This window comes from Sander lucioperca, chromosome 18 (assembly GCF_008315115.2).
Source record: "Sander lucioperca isolate FBNREF2018 chromosome 18, SLUC_FBN_1.2, whole genome shotgun sequence".
In the NCBI taxonomy this organism is placed as follows: Eukaryota; Metazoa; Chordata; class Actinopteri; order Perciformes; family Percidae; genus Sander; species Sander lucioperca.
In genome coordinates this window covers 15,127,325-15,149,112 of record NC_050190.1, presented here as the reverse complement: position 1 = coordinate 15,149,112, position 21,788 = coordinate 15,127,325, and the positions used below count along the sequence as shown (strand labels likewise).

The window sequence follows — 21,788 nt, the reverse complement described above, 5'->3', positions numbered from 1 at the left end:
CCTAATAAACACTTTAAAACATCACTTTTCGTGTGTGTGTAGGAAAATGCAGGACTAAATGAATTCTGATTCAATATGCATCATTTATTGATTTATACAAAATTAAAATGTGTAATTCTCTTTTTCATGAATGATCAAGACAGAGATAGAAATACATGAAACACGTGAACATGTATCCGTGTCAGAATACAAAGACTATGTGCAAAGTGTTTCTCAGCAGGTGGACATCCTGCAGCATCACATGCCAGGCCTGTGTGCTTTATCTAGGCAAACAAATGCAAATACAGTCATACACAACTTCTGGAGGAGCAACACACACGTCTTGTGGTTTTTAAAAAGTCTGTCACAATACAAAGAGGGTTGTATCAGAAGCAAACACTGAGATGTCAACTCACACACATCCATGTGCCCATGTGCTCATACACACATGCACACATACATACAACTATACACTCACATTTCAGTAAAGAAAAGTAAAAATTTGAATTTATCATATATAATTTACTGCAGTAGATCAGCAGGGACAAGGACCTGATATTCTGTATTTATATTTACATTATTAATTTATCTACTGCTCTGTTTCAATTCCATACATAATAATGAAACCTTATTTGCAACTTCACATCATACAAACAACCCACAACACCTTTTGTAAATAAAGAATAAATATGAAAAAGGAATACGGTACTGGTAAATTTTCCAATAGCCCAATAGTAGCAGCTGGCCTTTCATCTACCCATTTATTATGTTGACAAAGGAGAATTGTCTTTCACGTCTCAGTTTGGTTCATATTCAAGCATTCACATCAGGCCAGGTGTGCCTCCATTTGGCCATGCAAAGAGTCTACTGTCAGTTTTTGTGAAGTGTACTGACCAGGTTGTTGTCCAGTTTCCACAACAGAGAGTGTGAGTGTGCAGAGGTAATTTTATACTTCCTTAACAATGTCACAATGAGCTACTGTGGTTTAAGCCTAACACCAGCTTTATAAGCTTTACACTGCTAGCAATAATGCCCACTATGAACACTATAAAGGATCTTTAGAGTAGCATATGTTCATTACATTTAGTTACGTGGAATATAGATTTTTGCTATCAGTTGATATGCACCATGTTGTGTTGTGTTGAATCCCATTGAATGTTACAGGAAGCCAATCAATATTCAGATTGAGCCGAGTCGAGAGGTGAAGAATTGCATGCTGCCTTTAACTCACTCCTAAAGTGCTTCTCTCATGCCTGAGACCATGCGGTATCTGTGAGCCAAACTTTCCGTCCTGCCACCGTCACTCTGGCAGCAACATGCTGTCTGGGTCTGCTTCTCTGGTGCTGATGTCCTGTTGGCTTAGGTGCTAGAGCAGCTGGACCCCGGTGCTGGTCCTCGCCTGGACAGGTCAGACTGAAGGTGGGTGTTGGGGAGCGGGAGCCCCACAGGGTCAACAACGAGACATGCGCTTGCGGTACTGCTCCACCAGGGGGACCAGGCACTGAGGTGAGCCGCTCTGCAGCAGGAAGGGGTGCTCCAGCAGGTCAGTGGCACTGGCCCGCTCTAGGGGTTCCCGAGTCAGCATACGGTCCAGGAAGTCTTTTAAAACTGGGGAGATCTGGACCAGAGAGTAATGAGCAAACATTGCTGTAGTTATTTGTTACATTTCATAATAATAATAGTTGTGAAAATTGTGAAAACGTCTACAGCCATGCTAGTGGCTCTGTGATACAGTGGTGCTTTGAGCTAAATGCCAACATCAATATGCTAACATGCTCAAAATGAAAATGTGAGGGTTGTATCAAATATTGTTGTTGATAATGTTGTATCAATGTTTCGCGGGTATAATGTTTACCATGTTCACAGTCTAAGTTTGGTGTATTAGCATGCCAGCATTTACTTATTAGCATTAAACACTAAGTACAGCTGAGGGTGATGGGAATGTCATTAAGGTTCAACCTGACGATGGCACTAAAGGAATACTCAGGGGATAATCAAAGTTATTACAATTCATCCAGAGAGTGACATGACTTTCTGTATGAAATTTCATGTCCGTCCATTCAGTCTGGACCAAAGTGATGGACTGACAGACAGAGATTGCCATCCCATAGTGCCACGCCACTAGCATGAATAAAAATTATACGCGTAACATATTTAAAGACAGAATATGTTGTGATTGTTCTTGTACCTGGCTGACATTTCGCACAGTAGGAGCCAGCTCATCCCTCAGTCTCTTCATAGCAGCTACAGGGGTTTCGCTGAAGTATGGGGGCTCTCCATCCACCATCTCCACCACCATGATACCCATTGACCAAACATCCACCTGGTGCGCAATCACACTTTATATATTAGTTCATATTTAATTTTAAATTATGTAACAGGTGTTACAGCACAGATTGCCACTGTTGGCATTTACACTACATGAGAGAGATCACCACTGTTATTCAGCGTGAGTGCATTTGAATGTGTGCCTCCTCACCTCAGTGCCATATGGTGATTTGGAGATGACCTCAGGAGCCATCCAATAGGGTGTCCCCACTAAAGATTTCCTCTTAGGGATGTCCTTGCTGATCTGAGCACAGAAGCCAAAGTCTGAAAGCTTTACCTGTGGGGAACAAGAAAAATACCTTACTATCAAGATAGCGAAAGACAGAAAGAAAAAAGAAAAAACGAAAGAGAGTAACAACATATCATACCCTTCCGTCTAATGTGAGTAGTATAGAGTCGCTCTTGATGTCTCTGTGGATGACTCCCTGCGAATGGAGATAGGCCAGGGCTTGCAGAACAGCTTCACACACTGTGGCAATCTGCTCTTCGCTCAGCCTGCAGGATAACACACACACACACAAATTTACATTAACATTTAATTAATATTTCACACTTCCATTATGAGTTACGGTAAATCACAGCGCATTAAAGGCAACAATAACGAGTGGAAGGTTCAAAACAATAACTCCCACATAGCAGCATGACCAGCAAAACATGTTCATTCCTCCACAATGTTAATGTGACTTTGATATTTTGTGCAACATAAAGACATAAGAGCTGGGAGACAAAAGGCCATTTTCAAACAACAAGCAAGGTCATGTTAGCCTGGCTCCGCCCTCCTACGTACTTCCGCTCAATTTTCATTTTCCTTCAGTACACCGTCTGGGTTTGCGGTATATTCTTGGGTTTTCTCCTGCCAAATCTTTACCGGTCCAATCAGTCAACAGAGGGAACAGAGGGAGTGGCTGAGAACGATGACGTTGAGGTCTTGCGCTAGTTTGAGTTGTAGTTCCGTAATGGCGGCGGAGAAAGATGCGAGCGAAGCCAGTCCATTGTGGCAACGCTGCCGAATATCCAGAAGTTAAAGACCGAGCAAGAATAATCTTTGTTGAGTGTTGTTGGTTGCCATGATGTTGTGGCCCTCCTTCACATGCGGTTCGGGAAAAGTTTGATTTTCCAGCTCGCTCCGTTAGTGGTGAAGGAGTTAGTTAAGGCGATGCTAAGCCGACGTCACGACCAAACGTTAGCGATTGGTTATGGCAGATCCAGAGTGGCTCTGGGCCAGGGGTGGCGAACCTGTGGCTCTTGAGCCATATGCGGCTCTTTGCCTGCTCCTGTGAGGTTCTTACTGTGTGGCTGGGGGCTGTGTCATTGGTTGATTGTTGTTTTTAACTTTTCTGAAACATACAGTATTTCAGATAAGTAAAAAAAAAACACATTTGAATGCATCTGCCAATACATTTGCCAATTATTTTAAAATGGAAAATAATGCAGCAGAGTTTTGAGGACAGATTCTGCAACCTGAGGAAAAACAGCGGCCACAGATCACCTTCCTCGTTAACCCTTTCACTACTGAAACCGACTGTTTGAAAGCCCCTTTAGTGACAAATGAGTGAGAGAGTTGCTTTGAGTGGCCACAACCGAGTTCAAGCAAGACCTGAAAAGGATTGTGGATAACAAAGACTGTCAGGTTTCCCACTGAGTCAATCTAAGTGAGAAAAAAAACTATGAAACCTGCTATGTATTATGACTGCCATTAGATCTGGAAGACACTGTTGCTGTTGTAGTGAGGACGTGCATGTGTTGTGTGGCTTTTTGCTATGGTGCGGTTTTTTTTGTGGCTCTTTATACCTAACTGGTTGGCCACCCCTGCTCTGGGCAGATCCAATAGTTTTAAACTTCAACAGAGTACCCGCCTTGAAGGAAGTTAACACTTGTCAATGGAGAGTGGCCAGACTCTTTGTACAAATAAAATGTATGAGAGTCTGGTAAGATCAGGCTAAGGTCATGTGCCCACTGAAAACAAAGGTAGAGTTACCTAACAAAGTGCTGTATTCTCCCACACATGGAACTTATCATATTTAAAAGACACATATATTAGGAAAAAACTTCCTTTCTTAATTTAGGGAGACTTTTATGAGTCAGTTAAGAGACTTTGAAAGAATTATTTGATACCAGACTGCAGCCAGGAAAAACAGAAGACGAAAAGGACCCTTATTCTTGATTGTTCTGCCAATATACTGATCATCTTAGTGTTTGACAAACAGTGGCTGTGACAGTTGGCTCATTTGATATGTCATCTGGCTTGAGAGATGTTTTTCATACCTTTGAGTCAAGTGATCTAAACCTGATGTCACTCTATGGAGATCGAGCCAACCATCTGTTAATAATATACAATACATTGACAGCTCTAAACAAAACGCCCCGACAAAATTCAACTCCCTTCTGCTGGTCGATATGTTTTCCTTATTTTTGATGTATGCGCTGCTGGACAACAGGACAGCATCAGGAAATCAAATTCTCAACCAAAATTGACTATCCACATGTCATCTAAACATGCACATATTCAATTATGTTATTGAATTATTACTTTTCCCCAGAGAAAAGCAGCAGGCTTTGAGTGAGAGAGAGAGGGCTGAATGATAGTCTTTGTGAGTCTTTATGCTGCTGGTATCAACACGGATCCCTCAGCAGTCGATACCACACTACCCCCTTGTGGTTGATTTAGTTGTTAAAGATTATATCATAACCAAACAGAAAAGCACCAATGCAGCTTTCTTAAGAAAGGCCAATATTATATCTCGGTGGTGCATATACCTGGTTTCAGACACAATGTTGGTCAGTGCTCCACCCTGCAGGTATTCCATGATAACCCACAGCTCCTCTTCCACCAGGGCTGACTTAAACATCTCCACCACATTTCTGTGCTGATAGTCCCTCATGATGACCACCTGCCAAACAAAACATTCAAGTTAGAATCAAAAGCTTTTTAATCTTATTATGATAATTTCCCACAGACATGACCCACAAATGGCCACATTTTGGTTATCCAATGTTAAAGGGGTACTCAAGCAATTTAGTGTAAGTCCAAGATATCCTGACTTTTACTCTTTACTATGGATCAGGCTCTAATGGCGCGTTCATGCCACCTCAGAATAACAGGGACCGCCCCCATGATTACGTTGTTTTTCCGACTACCAGTGTTCACATGGTTAGGATGGTCGGGATGCGTGTTCTTCTTCTTCTGTTATATTGGCGTTTGGCATGACAACTTGTTGCATGACTGCCATCAAATGTTGGGCGTAGCCTAGAGCATCAGGTGTGTGAAAACCTGGTGAAAACATGGAGGCTACAATAATTTGCTGCTGTTTTGTTATGCGAGCATACAAACAGCACATTGCCAGGTGTTTGTGTTATCTGCAGGACAACGAACAGGAAAGGACACGGATAATGTGTTTTTTTTTATACATAGGCCTATTTATGAATAATTTGAAACATGTTATGTCTGTGTATGTTTCTCAGCAGAGGCATTTGTCCACAATAAACAGTTTATTGTCATTGAAATATGTTCAGTGAACCAAAGTCGCCTACATCAAACATCAGTTGTCAACAACGCGTCACCAACTGGGAAACTCGGTTAGCAAAATCTGGCCCAAGTTTCCCACCTCTGATTCCGACAGGAAGGGACGTGAATGATGACGTTTTCACTCGGAAAAATGTTTTTCCGATGTCCATGAACGCAAGGTAACTATCCAACTAAATAGTGTCTTTCATCAGAGATCCCATCTTGTAAACACCCACGTCTTTCAACGTCTCCAAGCCTAAGCTGAGATAACCCTGATGACATCATCAGGGGTTATTTTCTCAAACTTTGGAAAGCTCCCTCCAGAGCCACAGAAGACATTATACAACTGTTATTACAGGCTGAGTAGTTCTCCCAATGACGAGCAAACTGAACTCCATGTGTAAAATCATCGGAATACCCCTTTAAGTAAGCATTAAAGGAAAAGTCAGGTTTATTGCAACCTGGCGTATTTCCCATAAATGTGGCTATTATGACTCTATGGGCCATGCTAGCTTGGCACTTGTCACCTCTGTTGTAGAGATTTGGGGAAACAAGCCATAATGGATTCTCCAGGTGGAGACAAGTGTTTAAAATGATGGAGAGAGCAAAGTTAGCACGACCGTTAAAGCCACATTTATGGGACAAACGCCAGGTTGAAATAAACCTTTAATCCTTTAAATGCCAGACCACAAGCATGAAACCTCAAATGTGCTGCTGTAACCTTAAATGCATTGGTTTGTGTTTGTTTGTGGGAATCACTTTGTACCTAGTTGGATATTGTACCTCATTAAATAGTAACTCCCTCCTCTGCTGCCGCCGCAAGTCCATCATCTTCACGGCCACCTGCCTGCCGCTGTGCTTCTCTGTAGCAATACACACCACCCCCGTCGAGCCCTCCCCAATCTTCACAAAGTTCTCCAGGTAAGACCGTGGATCGCCCTTGTCTACCACCATCTGCAGGGCCGCCTTAAACTGCTCATGGGTCACCTTGGGTGGGTCTGGTGGTGGTCTGGGTGAAGGATGTTGTGGGGGCCTGAAAGCAGGGGAGCAGGTGCCTGGAGGACTGGTGGCTAGTGAGCCTGTAGGGGAGGGTCGAGGCTGGGAAGGGCTGTCTTGCCGGGGGTAGGGAGGAATGGGGCATCCAGAGTGCCTGAGAAAGGGGTCAGGCCCATTTAGCCTTAGCCCCATGTTAGGAGACAGGCCCAGTGTGTAGCTAGCTGAGGAGCGCACAGTTCGCTGGGGTCTGATGCCGCCCACAAGAGGACTGCTGTTGCCAGTGGGCAGGAAGCCGGAGTGGTACCTCACTGCCGACTCTGCCTGCATGATAAAAGAGAAAAGGGTGGGGAACATTAAGGAAAGGAGTTGAAAGAGAGTTGGCCGCCTGCCTGGGGTTCAAGATCTGCTTTAAAAGTGAATGTAAATCAAGTCCATCCCTTTCACTCTGCATCCACTTCACCTGATACGACCCATGTAAAGATGTTGCTATATGGACCCAAGTGTCCCGCTGAGATCTTGCCAAACACACCATCTCTCAACTTTTACAACCCCACTGGCACTTTAAACCCACATTTCATAATCAACTCTAGAATAAAAAAAATAGTCAACCCCAGAGCTTTAATCACCTTTAGTGTAAATCCAATCAATATGCTACTTCGCTATAGTTTCCACACCCTAAGCAAAAAAAATATTTCTTGACAAAAAATGGATTCAGAGCTCATGCAAAAACAGTCAAGGACTAATATGATGTACATAATGTTAGCAGAAATATGCATATATTGTGTATTCTATGAATAATGTATTATCAGTGCACTTAATGGCGAGAGAGATGTGCAAAGAAACTGCTGTAATGGCAGGCTTACTTTCAGGTCATAGGAGGAGAACGGCCTCCCAGGGCTGTTCTGGGGGTGCATGTACATCGGTACGTTGGGCCGCAGCTCCGTTGCAACTGTCGCTTGATCACCATGTGGCTGCTGTAAAGCCATAGCTGGGCTGTAAAAACAAGCTATAGGTCTCTGATTTGGTGGCATTCCCCTGGGCAGCTGAAAATCTCTCTTCCATATCAGTCTTTCCTGGGGGCTGCCCACCTCACCGCTCATATAAGCACCGTGACTTAGCACCGGGATGTTCTGGGACTGAACCGGGTGCGAGGTTCCCTCCAGGGAGCTGACGCTGACTTCATAGGTGGACTTGGCCTTTGGCAAGATCCCATTAGGCTGCAGAGTGATGCTCTTCTTCATGCCCAAGTAGGGGGTGTTGGTCTCACTGTGGATGTTCCTGGCCCTGTCCCTCCACTGGTCTTGACCCGCATCCTCGTCCTCTTCATCATCCTGGGTCAGGTCCTCGTACTGGTAAGTATCTCTCTCGTTCACTTCCCCCAATCTTCCCAGTGACTGGGCCCTCTTTCTGGCTGATGGGCTGCTCTTCCTCAAAGAATTAGAACTGGTCACAGACAGACGGTTCATATCATTGATCATAGCTGCGATGTAGTCTCCGTGACCGATCATGCTCCCCCGCACAATGGTCTGAAAGAGGAGAGGCGTTTATCTTTATCACATTGCACTTGCCATGATCACATCATAGAAAGATTTTGGACGAAAAGAAATAATGAGGGTGACATAATCGTTGCTCAGAGGCGAGTTAAATTTAGACTTGAGAATCTGTAAAGGACATCTTTGTCATTCTTCAAAGACAGCGACTTAAATCATTTCCCCAGTGGCTCATCCTGACAATACACTGAGAAATATACCAAGCAAATGTATCAGGAGACATACTACAAAGTCAGAGCCTCGACAACTGTTCCTATGTTGCCAAATTGTTCCTATGACTTTGCAGATGCTATGCATAGTTAGCGGGCATGTAAAGGCAAACCTGCCCTGACAGAAAACAAACTTAAGATCTTTTGCCAGAGTAGTGATACTGTTGCAACTGTATGCTGGCTCATTAGTCACTCTCAGCCAGGGAAGAGTCACGTTCAGTTCACAGCCAGTCAACAGCCTCTCCTGGTTATCTGGTTCGGTGCCATTATATCTGCACAGGGGGTAGAGGTCAGATGACATCTCACCTACAGTAGCACCTCTCCAAGAGGAGAGAATGGCAGACGATAATGGCCTTGGTGAGATATCGTATTCTAAAACATGGTGGAATAATATTTTATTTTAATAGCAATAACCTGAAATGTACTGTATTTTCATCCATATGTTTTGTTTTTGCATTATGAGGTTCTTGTGGGTGACACCACACTCATTTTGATGACACTATTAGAAAGATAAATCTGACCTAAATGCTGACATGATGGTTCTCATATTGAACAGCACTAATCACATTAGGGAATAAATGAAATGTTCGTTTTCTCTATTTTTTTTTCTAGAGGGTCACAAACAGAATCGGCCATATGCTACATGAAGCATAGAAATCCTGAGAGTTGCAGGCTTTATCATTAACTGGCGTTTCCTTCTCTGTACCTGCACTTTTTATCCCTTATGCTTGACATCTGTGGGAAGGCACCGTGGACTGTTATTAATTGCCTGCATGGAGTAATAAATCTTGCGGCCCCTCTGAGTATTCAACATTGTACAGTCAGTGTACACAGCAGGGTCATTAGCCCAGCCCCATGATAGATAAGAAAGCAAAAAGATGGGGAGGGGAGCAGGCCTTCCTTCTGCGTGGTCATCAGAGGATTATGACATTCTCTGAGACAGCAGGATGCCTCTGCACCACTGAAGGACACTTTTGCATCAATACAACAGGCAGCATATCTTTATGCATTAGTCTCTTAGAAATTATTTTAGAATGGCAACACATGATAGGTTAATGAGGACCTGGTTGAATGGTGTGCTGCTAGTCATTAGTGATCAGTTCAAGGTAAGGTTACAGGATCAATAAAAAGTTGAATGGAAGGTGTGGTGTACCTTCTTTGGCCTCAGCTCCACCTCTGTGATCCTGGAAGGGTCCACCATGGGTTTAGGCCTGCGCAGGTTCTCTATCAGGCTCTGCCATTGGGTTGGCAGGCCAACAAAACAGCCACGCTTGGCGTCAAATGAGGTGTGGACACGGTGCTCAAAGTTCTTGGGCGCTGATATATCAGGCCTCTTCTTTTTCTTCTTGCGAAACATCCTCAGGTCCACGCGGGCGGCAGCTTACCCGCTTCAAAAAGTGCCTGTATAGGGAAAAATATTCAGCCTTTAATAAACTGCACTCAATATTGCATACAGCACATGTTCCAGTAACTGTAATCTTGACATCTGAATTTAGGAAAATCTCTTCTGCCCCAGTGATCAAAACGATGGTGCTGCTGACTGACCACTCTCCTTTATTATCTATTCTCTGACCAAGTGTATTCAAATAAAATCTGACAACAGAGGATCTTTCTTTACGTGGGAGAAAATATTCAAATGGCTCATCTAAAAACTATTCCCTGTCTGGAATGTGTACAGTATGTCCCTGCACACTGCAGAATGACTCCAAGGAGAGTGGATGGATTTGTAAGCACATGTGTAATGAAGGATATCTGGTCAATCAAGGCTTATTCATTCTCTGTGCCATTTTACTGATGAGCACGTGGCCGGGCTGGCCAGCGCCCACAGGCTTTCAGTGCATTAGCAGGACGAGTACAACACACAGACACAAACACACGCTCACGCACACACACAAACAAACACAAATATACTATGGCAGGCTATCCTTCATAAACCCTTTATAACTCATATCCCGTCCTAATTAGTAGCTTGTGTGCCCTTGATTGCAGGGAGAGTAACTACTTAATTCTTAGATGGATGGCCATGCGTTTGGCGAGCCACTAACTCTGGTTTACTGTATGTTAAGCTTTATTTTCCATTCAAGTGTAGGGAAATAATTAAATACATTACATCTCATTTCCTCAGCTGTGCAGCTGTACTGGGAGATAATCACTCAAATTTAAGTCTCATGATTAGTATTTATACTGTTTCATGTAGCTCTCAGTATGGAGGACGTTCCGGCCAGGCATGATAGCTGCGTGGCTCTAGGGATGGCAATGTTGTTCTGTTCAGTCTGAGACTGATTGATCCCCTTATCTTTTATTGCACGTTTGGGGTGTGTGTAGCCAAAGTCGAGAAATACGCAGGTAGGGAGGAACACATCCCTTTTATTCCGTATTCAATGTCAAAATTAGTATAAGGGGGACAACTGACATTTTGGCAATTTGTGCCGAGTTCTCTTGAGTGTGCAATAGTACTCCATTTTCATGGTTCAGTCCTTTCAACTTAACATGTGCATCAAGTGTCTACAGTATGTGTAGTCAGGGGTGCTGGTTCCATTTGAACTGGGAAGTTGGAATTTCCGAGTTCTCAGTCAAAAATTTTAACTGGAACACCCCCGTGAAGTTGGATTTCCCACTCAAAAAGTCGGGAGAACCTTACCAACCCCGACCTCAAAATTCAAGATGGCTGCTCCGAGCATCAACAGCTGATGTAGTAATATAGCCTACTGTTTACCAGCACTTCTGTCTTATTTGTGTCTCATTAAATCAGTTGTACACACACAGTACTGTCCTTCTATCTGTGGATATGCTGCTACAGTGTTTGTACGCGTAATTACTAAATAATGCGTTGTTATCAACTGGTATTGCTAACAGGGGCTTATGGCTAGAGCAAACCACACTTCCACCACCCAGTTAAATATAATAGTTTTCCGACTTGTTGTACTAGAAAGCAGTCAACTCAGGTGTAGTCTCACTTTGCCAGACCTTCCTCCACAGCGCTGCAGAGGAGGGTCTGGCTAGTCCACATAACATTCCGGGATGGGAGAAAAACGTGCTCTGGTTTATTGGCGTTTCTTTAAACCACCCACAATCGTCATTGGAAGCGCTACGCAAAATAGCCTCAGGAGGGAACTTGTTTTGGTGGAACATGTATACGTTCAAAAGTTGTTTTAATCGTGCAACAGAAAACTCAGATTGGACAGATATAGATCAGTCTAGCTAGCTGTCTGGATTTACCCTGCAGAGATCTGAGGAGCAGTTAACCATAGTCTTCATAAATCGACCAGAGTTTAAAATTCCAACACACAGAAAACGGAAGGTAACGGACAGCCGGCCGAAAAGAGTGAAACCCGGCGGAATTTCCGGCAGCAACGGAGCAATCCCGAAAGTGGAACGTTGTGGATATAGACTAACGCAGGTGTGACGTCATTCCCAGCTCTGAGCTCTGTCTAAAGTAAAATAAATGGAACACAGCATAGTTAGCAAATGTGAGTAAGCTAACATGCTAAACTTAGCCGTTGAACATGGTAAACATTATACCTGCTTAACATGTACATGCTAGCATGACCACTATGCTCAAAGCACCAAAGCACTGCTGTGTGTAAGTACAGCCTCAAATGGCCACTAGCATGACTGTAGACTCATTGTCTTGTTTACTTTACCAGAATGTAGCACTTAAAGGCCCTGGTGGATGTAGCCAACGCAGAGCCCTACAATGTGCCCCTAGAATATCAGATACAATCTCCCATCATGCACTGTGAAATGGTGGGAGTTGAGGAAATTAGTTTTGCAGTTGTCTGCTGCTCAGCAGGCGATCACACTGGCAGACTCTCCTCTTTCCACCTCCATCCTCAGAGCACCACAGCTCTAATCGGCATTGACGACTGTTGTGAGCTGTATCGGTCGCTACCCCATCACTCGCCACACCGCATCACCAAAGGGTAAAAGGAGATCAGGCACCAGAGGGTAAAAGGAGATCAGGCCCGCTGGTCACATCAGCTAAACCTGCCTCATTAAAGAAAGGCGGGGTAAGGATGTAGGGGTATCACCCTCCAAGGATAATTCAATCACAAGGCTAATATGCTAAGTGTTGCATAAGCGTATCACTCTGTGCTCTCCCTATGTACATAATGTGGTGCTGGGAAGGACTTTAATTCCATCTGACAGGGACATTATGGTGTGAGGGTTCTCAGGAGGTAGGGAGAGAGACGTTGGGGCCAAGATTACAGTCAGACCTGGAGGTATTAGAGAAACACAGACCCAGTTTCCTTCCTACAGACACAGAAAGGCTTTTAAGCACCAATTGTGGCTGCTTTTGAATAAGGAATGCTTGTGTAAACAAGCTGCAAAACAGAATATTGCAATCTCTGCTTTTTTCTTTTTCCGCTGCACAAGAGACTATCTCCATAGATAGCTGTTCAACGTGCAGATGTTGGCATTGCCTAAACAAATATTTACACATAGCGCTTATGTATCCTTTTACAAGCAGATCGATCAATATTTACTCATGAGTCAAATGCAAACTGCTACAGTCCTCCACTGCCAGCAATAATGGGGTGATAACAGCACAAATGGGACAGCTGCTTTGTATAGTAGTTTATCAAGCTTCATTATTCATTCTCAGTTTTCTTACTACTGTGATATTAGAGGCAAGTTGAAACACACACATACACTGTGTTGATTCATGCCCGGGCAAAAGAAATTGAAAAGTTGATGCAATTATTGATTTACAAGTTTTAATCACATGCAACTGGCCTTATATTGACCCTTCCTACTCCGCCAAGCTTATGACTGTCTTGATAACAATATGCTATTGATTTCTAAGCCCGTCGTATAAAATATATGCACAGAGCTGAACTTGCACGGTGCATAATCACGCTTTCTAGTCACATCCCTCTAAACTGCAGGGACTTGACCCTATGCCTCAGTGGCTTGTCTTGAATCTATCAAAGTGCTGAGGCAAAAACTCAGCCGGCTGCTGTCAGAGATGTGAAGAGCCAAAGAGGATGAGGTCACTCCGAAATTGTGCTACATTAGGTATTTCCATCTCTACAACTGTGTGCATGAGCAAAAAAAATGAAGGCGTGACCTGAATATCCACAAATCAGTGAGAACTAAAATCTCAGTCACAGAAAATCATATGAGCATAAAGATAGAGCAGAAATGCAAGCAGGCAATCTATACGTTTCCCACAGACAACATGACAAAAGAGGAGAGGGCATGCTCGCATTCCCCTCATGTTCAAATCACCCCGAGCAGGTTGTGTTGTGGATGAGTGGGAGAGGGGATCGAGAGATAAGAGAGATATTGGATTTGCTCGATGTTAGTGCCCCGAGCTCTGTTAAATGATTTTTTTTCTTCCTATTTGCCCTGATTTCTGCCTCTTTTCTTTTTTTTGTTGGCATGCATGCAGGAATGTAGTGAGTGTGCAGGTGACTGTGCTTGCAAGATTAATATGGTGTTCAGTCCTTCACTGATCTAATTTTAGGACACATCATGCACCCACCCCCCCTCTGTCCTCTCTAGCACCAGACGTGTGTTTATTTTGTACAGCAAATAGTGAGGTGAGGGTGGGAAATGAGGCAATCCTCTTTTTGTGTTTGTCAATGCAAGTATAAACATAATCCAGCTATGCTGAATTACAGGGTGCTACATCTATTTCATAGTGGCATAGATAGCATCAAGGTCTTAACTGCTGTTTTTGGACTGCAGTGCAGTATGGGGGGCTTAGAGATTGCTCTCCTATCAGCTTCATTATGATGACCGTTCTGCCCTTTGAGTGTAATGAGACTGGGAGCAGAGGGAGAAAGGGGGGTCTTGGTTGGTCATCTCTTCCTTTTCCTTGTGCTTCGTAAAACCTCCACACACACAAACACACACAAACACACAGACATACACACGGCATCTGAGGGCATGAAAAAGGTACACAAGCGCTGGACGTGATCGGACAGTACAATAGCAGTGGTTATGACTTAAGTTGTCTGCTTTCTCTTTGAAGTCACCTCTGCAGACACAGAAGGATTGTCAATAGGAGATGACAAGTGATGTAATAAGCTATGTTCAATGACATGGAATAACACATTGCTGTCATGCATATTTCATGCTAGTGGTCTGATACATCATGCATGACAAACCACTTGAAATACAAGGAATGTTAGAGGATGGCACACATCTACTGCCTCTGTAAAGTCTCCCATTGTGCAAATGTGGATTTTTTAGCCCTGCTAGCAGCTAGGGATGGCAATGTCAGTTGGTTGGTTTGTTAGTTGGTTGGTTGGTTGGTTGGTTGGTTGGTCAGTTGGTCGGTTCACAACTTTGGTCCAAACTGAAATATCTCAGCAACTACAGGATGGATTGCCATGAGGTCTCCAGAGGATAAACCCCACTGGCATTTCCTCTGGCACCACTGTGAGGTTCACATTTGAATTTTTTTGGTAAATGTCTCAACAATTATTGGGTGGATTGTCATGAATTTGCTACACAAATTCATGTCCCCCTCAGGATGAAATGCAATAGTTTTGGTGATCCCCTGACTTTTCATCAGGTCCAGATCTCAATTAGTCCTAAACCAAATACATGCTAAAAAATAAGGACATTCCCATTATCCTCAGCTGCACTTTTGTTTTCTGCTAATTAGCAAATGTCAACATGACAACATGCTAAACCAAGATGGTGATAATAAACATGATACCTGCATAGCATAAGCATTTCAGCATTGTCATTGTGAGCATGTTGGCATGCTGACTTTAGCATTGAGCTCTGAAGCACCGCTGTGCCTAAGTACTCACAGAGCCACTAGCATGACTTTAGACTTTTGCTCCAGGATATGCATGAAATTGAAGGAGCTACTCAGAACCACAGGAGGTTCAGCAGCAAAGAGAAAATACAGGTGAAGATGCCAGTTTTTTTTTTTTTTTTAAGTGGCCAAAAGTGGTCAAAAACAACTTTCTCAGTCCTCAAAGTATTTTTACCTCTGATAAAAGCTCCACTCAGGGGTAAGGAGGGCACAATGTAGAGCATACCCAAGGGCATGTGAAGTGAATGTCATGGACTAGTTTCAGTATATAGTTTATGAAAAGCGAAGCACTAAAGGAAGACTCAAGACGCTTTTCTGTTTTCTCAGACTCGTCTTGGACTCGTTAGTATTTTGACTCTGACTTATCTCGGACTCGGCCATCGGACTGGCCAAATATTCTAGTTGGTCTTGACTGAGTCCAGCACAATATGCTTTTGTTCTAAAGTAATTTCCTCCTTCAAAACAAAACCATTGATAAAGCGCTCGTTCAGAAAAGAGGTATTAGTTTAATTCAGAATCCATCTAGAACGGGCATCGAGATTGGTCGCCTGGCATACACCTGGCTGCATTATATACCTCAATCATCAGGTATCAATCATTTTCATTTTGGCCACAGACACAATGTCAGTGAGCACTTTCTATGAATTCTTCAGGACAAGTAATAAGTTCAAGAATGGCAACATTTAATATTTTAAGTAAATAATGTGGCCTAATTTGACCATTTCTTTCTAAAATCTTGACTGTCTTTCATTTGGACTCGGTCTTGACTTGGACTTGAACCTCTTTGGACTTAACCTTGATTCTGTCTCGTCTAGTCCTGGTCTTGGACTTGTCTTGGACTCGACAAAGGTGGACTTGACTACAGTCCTGCAAATAATATTCAATGAAATTATATCCATATTCTGCATTTGAATTTCAGTTTATAAATTGGGCATTAAGCAGGGTAGACCCATATCCACACAGAGAGTTAATTGATAGTGCCATATCTCGCAAGATTTCTAAAGTCACATAACTTGCAGCGATGCGTCATGTGTAGGCTTTCACTCAAACCTCTGCATGAAGTAGTGCAAGTCAGAAACGGTTTGAAGTCACAGAGCACTGCGATTCTGAGAAAGTAAACAATCAAAGAGCTTATCTGTCATTTTCTTGTGCACTGAATGAGTAACAAAAGGCCTCAGGATTGGAAGTGTATAGAAAAATGTGATGTCCGTGCTCATCAATGTGGGCTGTCAGTTCTTCAAGGGCAGACAGCTGCGCAGGAGTGCACATCAGTCTTGTGTTAATATTGACAGGAGGAAACAAGAAATGAGAGGTCAGGACAGGAGGAGAAAGAGTGGGGGAGGAAAGGAGAGTCTGGACACTCAGATGTTGTGACTGCAAAAGAGATGGAAAGGAAGAAAGCGAGAGGACAGAAATGAAAAGAATAAAGATGCTGAATAGATGGACATAGATTTACAGTGTCAGTGTTTATTTGACTAATTTAGTGGCACGGTTTTGTGGCAAGCAAATGTTCTGAAGATGTAACCTCTTTTCTCCGTCATCTTGGGCAGCTTTGTCTGCTGTAAACAAGTAAAGGGGATTTAAGGACAGGACACTTGCATCAACAGAGTGCGTATATCATTCTGTCATCTGACATATTGGCCAGTTTCTACCAGACAAGATAATGGACAAGAAAACTAGTTTGTTGTGTCCTGCAGCAATGAGTGTGGACGTAAGTGCACAGTAAAAGCTATAGCCTCTATCTACTCCAAACACCTTAACATAATGACATTGTAAAGGCAACACTTCTAGTGCCCTGGGGCTTTTATGTGATGTTCTATTAATGCTGACACATCACTAGAAAAACACTCTGAACTAAGAAAGTGTGCTTCTTCATGCAGTGTAACAATATGTATACTAAGGGCTAGTCAGGAGAGTACGGAAATGCAGCACTGACCAACACTCTGTTTAATTAAAGATCCTCTTGGCTCTCACAAGTGCTTTGAACAATTTGACGCTGTGCTGATGGAGATCTATGATCAGCCTAGACCAATGGTACGAGCCCAACTCTTCTCTCTTGGGTCTAATTTATTGATGCACCAGGCCTCGGTGCAAGCTTTACTGTACGCGCATGTGCTTATGAAAGCTTTGATTTATATTTTTTTTAGCCCAGGCCTCAGCGTGTCTCTCCCAGGGACAAAGCACCAACCGTTTTTAACCACCGAGTATCAATCTGCACCAACTCTGCTGCCCTCCTCTGTCACCCAGCATGGATTCTGTTTCAGCCCAGAGAGGGGAATCATGGCATGCTGTCCTAATTTGGACTCTGTTTTAATCCTTAGTGCTCGACGTCTCGTGGCTGGTGGCAACGCTAAGCTGCTAATGCCCACTGTCCCCTCCTTCTGCTGACATGAACATGACACTAGCATTCCTCTCAAACAATCACGAACACAGCAGGGCACATGACAATGATGTACCGCCTACACCTGTGTGCTGTGTTCATGCGTGAGGACCCTATCACTTCCTGTCCTGTCAGTGTCCCAGTACATGGACTAGAGTCTGTGCTGCCAGTTTGTGTTGCACTGAGAGCGTGAAAGCAAGATGGAAGACATGAGACGGCCTCCAGAAAAACTTTGAAAAACTTTAGACTTTGGAATGTACACATCATCCTCAGTGAAGCAGATGTCCAGCTGTGTGTGTGGGTGTGTGTGTGTGTGTGTGTGTGTGTGTGTACCAAAGAGACCTTCTCTGCCACCTCGTCTATTCCTTTCCCTCTTCTATTCCTCTTCCTTGAATATCAAGTAGTGACCTGAGTAACCTGAGACACAAACACATGGTAGTTTCAGAAGAGCCTCAGTTATCATCAGACTGAAATGAGACATGAAATGCACTGCTAAAAACACCAATACGGAGAATGCAGTTTGGATCAATCTGATCCGATCTGATACAGTCCTTTGTGTTGATCACTTACAGTATATGTCTGCAGTCACGATTCTTAAGCAACTGCATGAATGTTTAGATCCTGTCAATAATAATGAGTGCAGAGGCGATGCTAAAGCACTAACTGAAAACTAAAATCTATGCACTTCTTTTAAAACACCTTAGCCTCAAATTGATTTTCACTGGGGATTTAGCATCTAATCTACAGTAGAGACTGAAAGAAAGACTTTACAAACCTGTTTTCAACTATACAGGGCAGATTCCTTGTTTCTTATAATGTCTTAAATAAATAAAGTCAAACAGAGCACAGTTCAAACATCGCCTCCCACGTTCTTGCAAGCTCTTGCACAGGTTTTCAAATGATTACATTAACAGATGAAGGTAAATGCTGTTAACAAAATATGTCACGTCAGTCTACTCTCCTGTGCCAGCATCCATCTACTGAAGTGTATACAGTAGCAGCTTAAATCCTCATGCACGGGTATGACTAGAAAGATCACCTGAGAACTCAGCCTACACACACACGCACACACACTAGAATGCACAATGGTAAAAACAGGAAGCCTCTGTCCACAGTGCACATAGCAATGGCACAGTCTGTATTTGTCAAGAGTGATCCATCTCAAAGAAGACAACATTTTAGGGATTGTTGTATCCTTTTTCTTGAAATAGAGGTTGAGGACAGAAGCAACAGAGGAAGAAAGGGGATGTGGGGAATCTGAGGAGGGTGAGCATAAGGTGAAGGCTCTTTTGAGATGCAGTCACTGAATACAACCAGCAACCCACTCTGTCTTCCTTTTTTTTTTGTACCCTTTCTCTCCCCCACATCAGGACCTGGCTGCACTGCATTCTGCTCACAGCCTCTCCACCTCCTTCTTCTCAACCTCCACCACGGCTAATGCCTACCGACGGCATACACTAGCCTGCTCTTTATCAGTGACGTTAAGCCTCTTTTCCTTTTTTCCCCACCACCTCCCCCCTCTTTACCCCACTCTCCTCACCGTGGAGAGAGGAAACAGGGATAAATAATTGTAAGAAGAGGGGGAAAAAATCAGTCACCCCCCTTACCTTTCCGTTTAGTGAAGAGGAGAGCCTCTCTCCTCCAGGAAGGATTGGAAGCGAGAGTGCGCACATACACACTCACATACACTATTATACACTTGCATTCACACACACACATACACTCACACACGTACATACACGCTCTCTCTCTCTCTCTCTCTTTCATACACACAACGACGTGGAGGGCTGGCTTTCAAGCAAGCGCACACTGCAGGCTGCCGCTTGCCTGGGAAAGCCTGATGCGTTCCTCCCTCCAGGCAGAAGCACACACTGCCATCTCAAAGGCTCTTTGTTGGGTCTGATTCAACCCCGGCTCCGTGGCTGAGTGCTGGTCCGTGTACTGCTGCCTGCTCCTGGGGACACAGGGTGACTGTACAAAGGAGGGACAAAGCCATGAAGAGGAAAGGCAGCATCCAGGAGGAGAGAATATCACAGCCCCATAGAGCTCCTTCCATCCCCCTTCCTCTCCCTCTTCTTCTCTGGCTCGCTGTCTCTCTCTCACACACACACACTCCCTCCCACCTCCCTCTCTCTCTCTCTTTATCACTTCCCTCCTTCTCTGCCTCCTCCCACTCCCTCATTGGGCTGCAAAAGAATTGATAGCAGTATGTGCATGTGTGTGCGTGTGTTTGTGTGTGTGTGTGTGTGTGTGTGTGTGTGTGTGTGTTTAAGCTGGTTTCCAGTGACTGTAAGAAGAGGAGAGCTCAGCTACATCACCTGGGATACCTTTCACCCACCTCCCTGCCTTCCATCTCTCCCTCTGTCTCTATTGCACGTATTGTGGGTGACATGAGAACGCGAGGGCGCTGTGTTCGCCCAGTGTGCTGCTGTTCAGTCAAATGCATTATCCATGGAATGACAGGGTCAGGGATGGCAGATGGCGGGAGGGGTTGTTGTATTTGTGTGTGTAAAGTGGGGTGGGGGGGTGGACAGTGTGGGGCTATTTCTGTAAAGGGTGCAATCCTCATCCTCACAATCTCTTTTGTGTGACTTCTTTGTAGGTGAAGAAACTGAAGTTACAACACTGCCCCAGTTAAGCATCCTCATTATTTGACTGAAGCATTCCCCTCTCTTTCCACCACAATCATTTCCTGAATAATTTATACAGCAGCTAAGACCAGACACAAAGCAGGAAAATGTATTAGGGTCAAGTCGTGCAGAAATTGCTCGCAGCAGAGTGAGTCAGATTTGGGGCATACATGTTATACATGGCGTCTTGATATGATGAGACGCTTACAAAGGCACTATAACAAGCTTAAATGATGATGTTCCTCCTTACACATCAAAAAGGCTCCACTGAACCAGTCTACATAACAATGACAGATTTGCCTGTTGGGGGTATAGCAGACACGACTCCTCCCTCTCTTTCACTCTTACTTGTCAGCATTATTGTCACAGATATTTATTGGCTTGGCAATATTTTACTGCCTCGCATGACTTATTTTCCTGATTTCTTTTGACTTCAGAGCTGCGAACATCAATAAAACGGTCTTGTAATAAGTGTCTTATGTGCAAAAAATGGCAGTTGTCACAAAAATAAGTTTGCTCAGGCTATCTGATGAGCCATTTATGTACCCAAACTCATATCTCTGTTTGGCCCGTATGACGGAAACTTAAGCGGTCAAAAGGTTAATTAATGAAAGATTTCTCTCTGCTTTCATGATAGTGTTAACTCAACCTGACCATTTCTTTCAACAAATTATACAGCAAATGCATTATACAAATATATGACTCATGGCTAAATTTAGCTAAAAAACATATTTTTGTCCCTCTTGACATAAATACTGTTGTACAATTGGCTAAGAAATTTATTTTTGATTTAACGACAAGATTGACTTGTGCTTTTTCATTTGTTCATTTGTGTTATTTTAGAGGGCATAATTGCAAATATTCAAGGAAAGCTAAATGCTTGATGATTGCAGATTATCTGTATCGGCATTTTATTTGTGAATAACCAATAAAGTAAATCAATTAAAAAGTGCGCTACTTTGGCTCCGCTACAGCTCTGTCCCTCTGCTTCAGTTTTAATGTCCCGCCCACTACACTATCTGACTATCTTTTACAGTGTATTGTGTTGAATGTTGCTAATTTATTAAATAATTGCTTAGAGCATTTAAACAAAGTTTTGTGTTGGAGTTTGTAACATTCCAAAATCTTATTTTCATATTCACTGTCAATGCATATCGGTTCCAAAAATCGGTTATCGGTTTCATTAACTACTAATAATTAGTATCGTATCGGCCTTGAAAAACCAGTATCGGTCGATCCCCTAGTAGATATACATATTTTTATATTAAAAAATGTTGCTATTATTTTCTATAATTATTTGATTTGTTTTGCTTCTGCAGGATATGTGAGTTATATGCTGTATATTGTCTCTGTAATGACAGGATTATTTGATTTTTTTTAAAAAGCATGTCTCTATGGAGAGACATTAAAATGGTAACTAAGATGTCTGTTAG

The 21,788-nt window shown here is 43.3% G+C and overlaps 1 protein-coding gene across 2 annotated transcripts; it reads right to left on the bottom strand.

The window, feature by feature from the left end:
• Nucleotides 1–63: 63 nt before the first annotated feature.
• LOC116035802 (serine/threonine-protein kinase PAK 4) lies at nt 64–19,820 on the bottom strand. 2 transcript variants are annotated; one of them, XM_031279129.2, is made up of 9 exons: nt 19,333–19,819; nt 9,721–9,968; nt 7,672–8,334; nt 6,596–7,129; nt 5,065–5,198; nt 2,676–2,802; nt 2,459–2,584; nt 2,168–2,302; nt 64–1,597 (listed from the first exon to the last, which is right to left on the bottom strand). In XM_031279129.2, exons 2-9 carry the CDS (start codon nt 9,922–9,924, stop codon nt 1,430–1,432), a joined length of 2,091 nt encoding a protein of 696 aa, XP_031134989.1. In that variant the 5' UTR covers nt 9,925–9,968; nt 19,333–19,819; the 3' UTR covers nt 64–1,429. The 2 variants fall into 2 exon arrangements, with proteins under 2 accessions (XP_031134989.1, XP_031134990.1); XM_031279130.2 differs by having other exon boundaries at nt 1,349–1,597; nt 19,553–19,820.
• Between the last annotated feature and the right edge of the window lie 1,968 nt (nt 19,821–21,788).

Coding starts and splice junctions, on each gene's coding strand:
- LOC116035802 (XM_031279130.2), bottom strand. CDS start 9,924: ATGTTTCGCAAGAAGAAAAAGAAGAGGCCTGATATATCAGCGCCCAAG. Junction 5,199..6,595: donor GGGAGTTACTATTTAATGAG/GTACAATATCCA, acceptor TTTGTTTGGCAG/GTGGTCATCATGAGGGACTA. Junction 2,803..5,064: donor AACATTGTGTCTGAAACCAG/GTATATGCACCA, acceptor GTTATCCTGCAG/GCTGAGCGAAGAGCAGATTG.